The 1,638-nt window shown below is 35.5% G+C and overlaps 1 protein-coding gene across 1 annotated transcript in view; it reads right to left on the reverse strand.

Moving 5' to 3' along the window:
• Window positions 1–1,633, reverse strand: part of LOC100632851 (elongation factor 2-like) — a gene marked incomplete at its 5' end in the record, with an annotated part of 5,119 nt that extends 3,486 nt beyond the window's left edge. The window contains 2 exons of the mRNA XM_020005973.1: window positions 512–715; window positions 1,550–1,633. Of these exons, the coding sequence (XP_019861532.1) occupies window positions 512–715; window positions 1,550–1,633 (288 nt within the window). The remainder of the gene's footprint in view (window positions 1–511; window positions 716–1,549) is intronic.
• Between the last annotated feature and the right edge of the window lie 5 nt (window positions 1,634–1,638).

The following is a 1,638-nucleotide window of genomic DNA, read 5'->3' on the forward strand; positions in this document are numbered from 1 at the left end:
GATGTACTCATATACATGTACATGTAATTCACTGCTCAATCACATATACAATAATAGTACAGAGTTTTTGGCCATATTCTGGAGCAACTTTACAAATTCATTAAAAGTTCAAATTTGATCGAAATCAGCTCAAACTTTCTACACAACATAAGAACATATATATATATCAGGAAACATTATAAAAGTGAAAAATTCTCTCCTTGTCATTTTTGACAAATTTGGCCAAAACCCCTGTACTATAGTACAGGGGCGTTGGCCTAATTTTGGAGCAACTTTAAAAATTCGTAAAAAAATCCAAATTTGATTGGAATCAGCTCAAACTTTCAACACAACATTAAAACATGTATATGTATCAAGAAAAAATATAAGAGTAGATAATTCCTTCCTTTTCATTTTTGGCAAAATTTGGCCAAACTCACTATACTCTCTACTTGAAATGTCAATCAACAGTAACCATAAAAGTACATGTATTAACATTAAGTGCAATCACATTAAAAAACAACTTAAATACATCAGAAGATTTGTACATACAGTTACTGTACCTCTGGATTGGCTTAACGTAGAGATCCTCCTTCTTCCCAGGGACAAAGTTAGGTCCCATGATACGAGCCTTTAGACCAGTAGCCACTGTACCACTGAACACACGACCAAAAGCATAGAACCGACCCTTGTCTGTGGTGGGGACCATCTTACTAATGTACATCATCAGAGGAGCCTAAAGAGTAAAGGTATAAATTAATGCAAAATAATAGTGGCTACAAATACATGCATATACATGTGTATATGCACATGTACTACACTATGAGAAAATGTGTCATAAATGATGCAGGAAATATTAAGAAAGTAGTGTCTTTGCATGAATTCTTCCAATAGGGTGCATGTGCGTATATACATCTACATGATTGGGCATTAACAATCTAATTGTAAAATAAATGAACGCACAGTACACATAAAAAAGGTATAAAAAAGCTCACTTTAATACTAATTTTAAAGGTGGTAGTACTGTATTTTTTAACGACCTGGGGGCGTAGCCCCCAGGTCGTTCCTATAATTGAATTCACCCACGTGCGATGTTTGTATATATATTTGTATGTCCACACTTACATTTCTTCTATACATGTTGTATTGGAGAAATAACAAGCCTTAGCAACCACCCGCCCACACCCCTATACGTGAGTGGGTGTGGTCACGGCAAACAAAATGGCGGCTTACACAAGCGACAAAGTGAAGAGCTTTCTAACAGCAAGAGAGCATACAGATACTGTCTAAGGACTTTTCTAGAAGCATTATAAGGTAGAGAGAACCCCTATAACTCTTAATAGTGACCAAGTTGTACTTGCAAGGTGGTGAAATCAATTATAGGAATATTTTTTACCCTGTTACGCTTGTTTAAAATTGACATAAAATGAAATGATAACTATGTACATGTACATGCACATATAAACATATTGCTACTAGTATTAGTAGCATGATCTACACATGTAAATGTCATGTGTACATGTTCTACATGTACACATGCATAATGTAAAGTACATGAATTATTACTTACTGAGGGATCACAGTTCTTAATGCCAACAGCGCAGGCGTCATCATGAGGTCCCTCATACAACATCTCCATACGATACTTCTGGGCAGTGA

Source organism: Amphimedon queenslandica, unplaced genomic scaffold, assembly GCF_000090795.2.
Source record: "Amphimedon queenslandica unplaced genomic scaffold, v1.1 AMPQUscaffold_10618, whole genome shotgun sequence".
Classification (NCBI taxonomy): Eukaryota; Metazoa; Porifera; class Demospongiae; order Haplosclerida; family Niphatidae; genus Amphimedon; species Amphimedon queenslandica.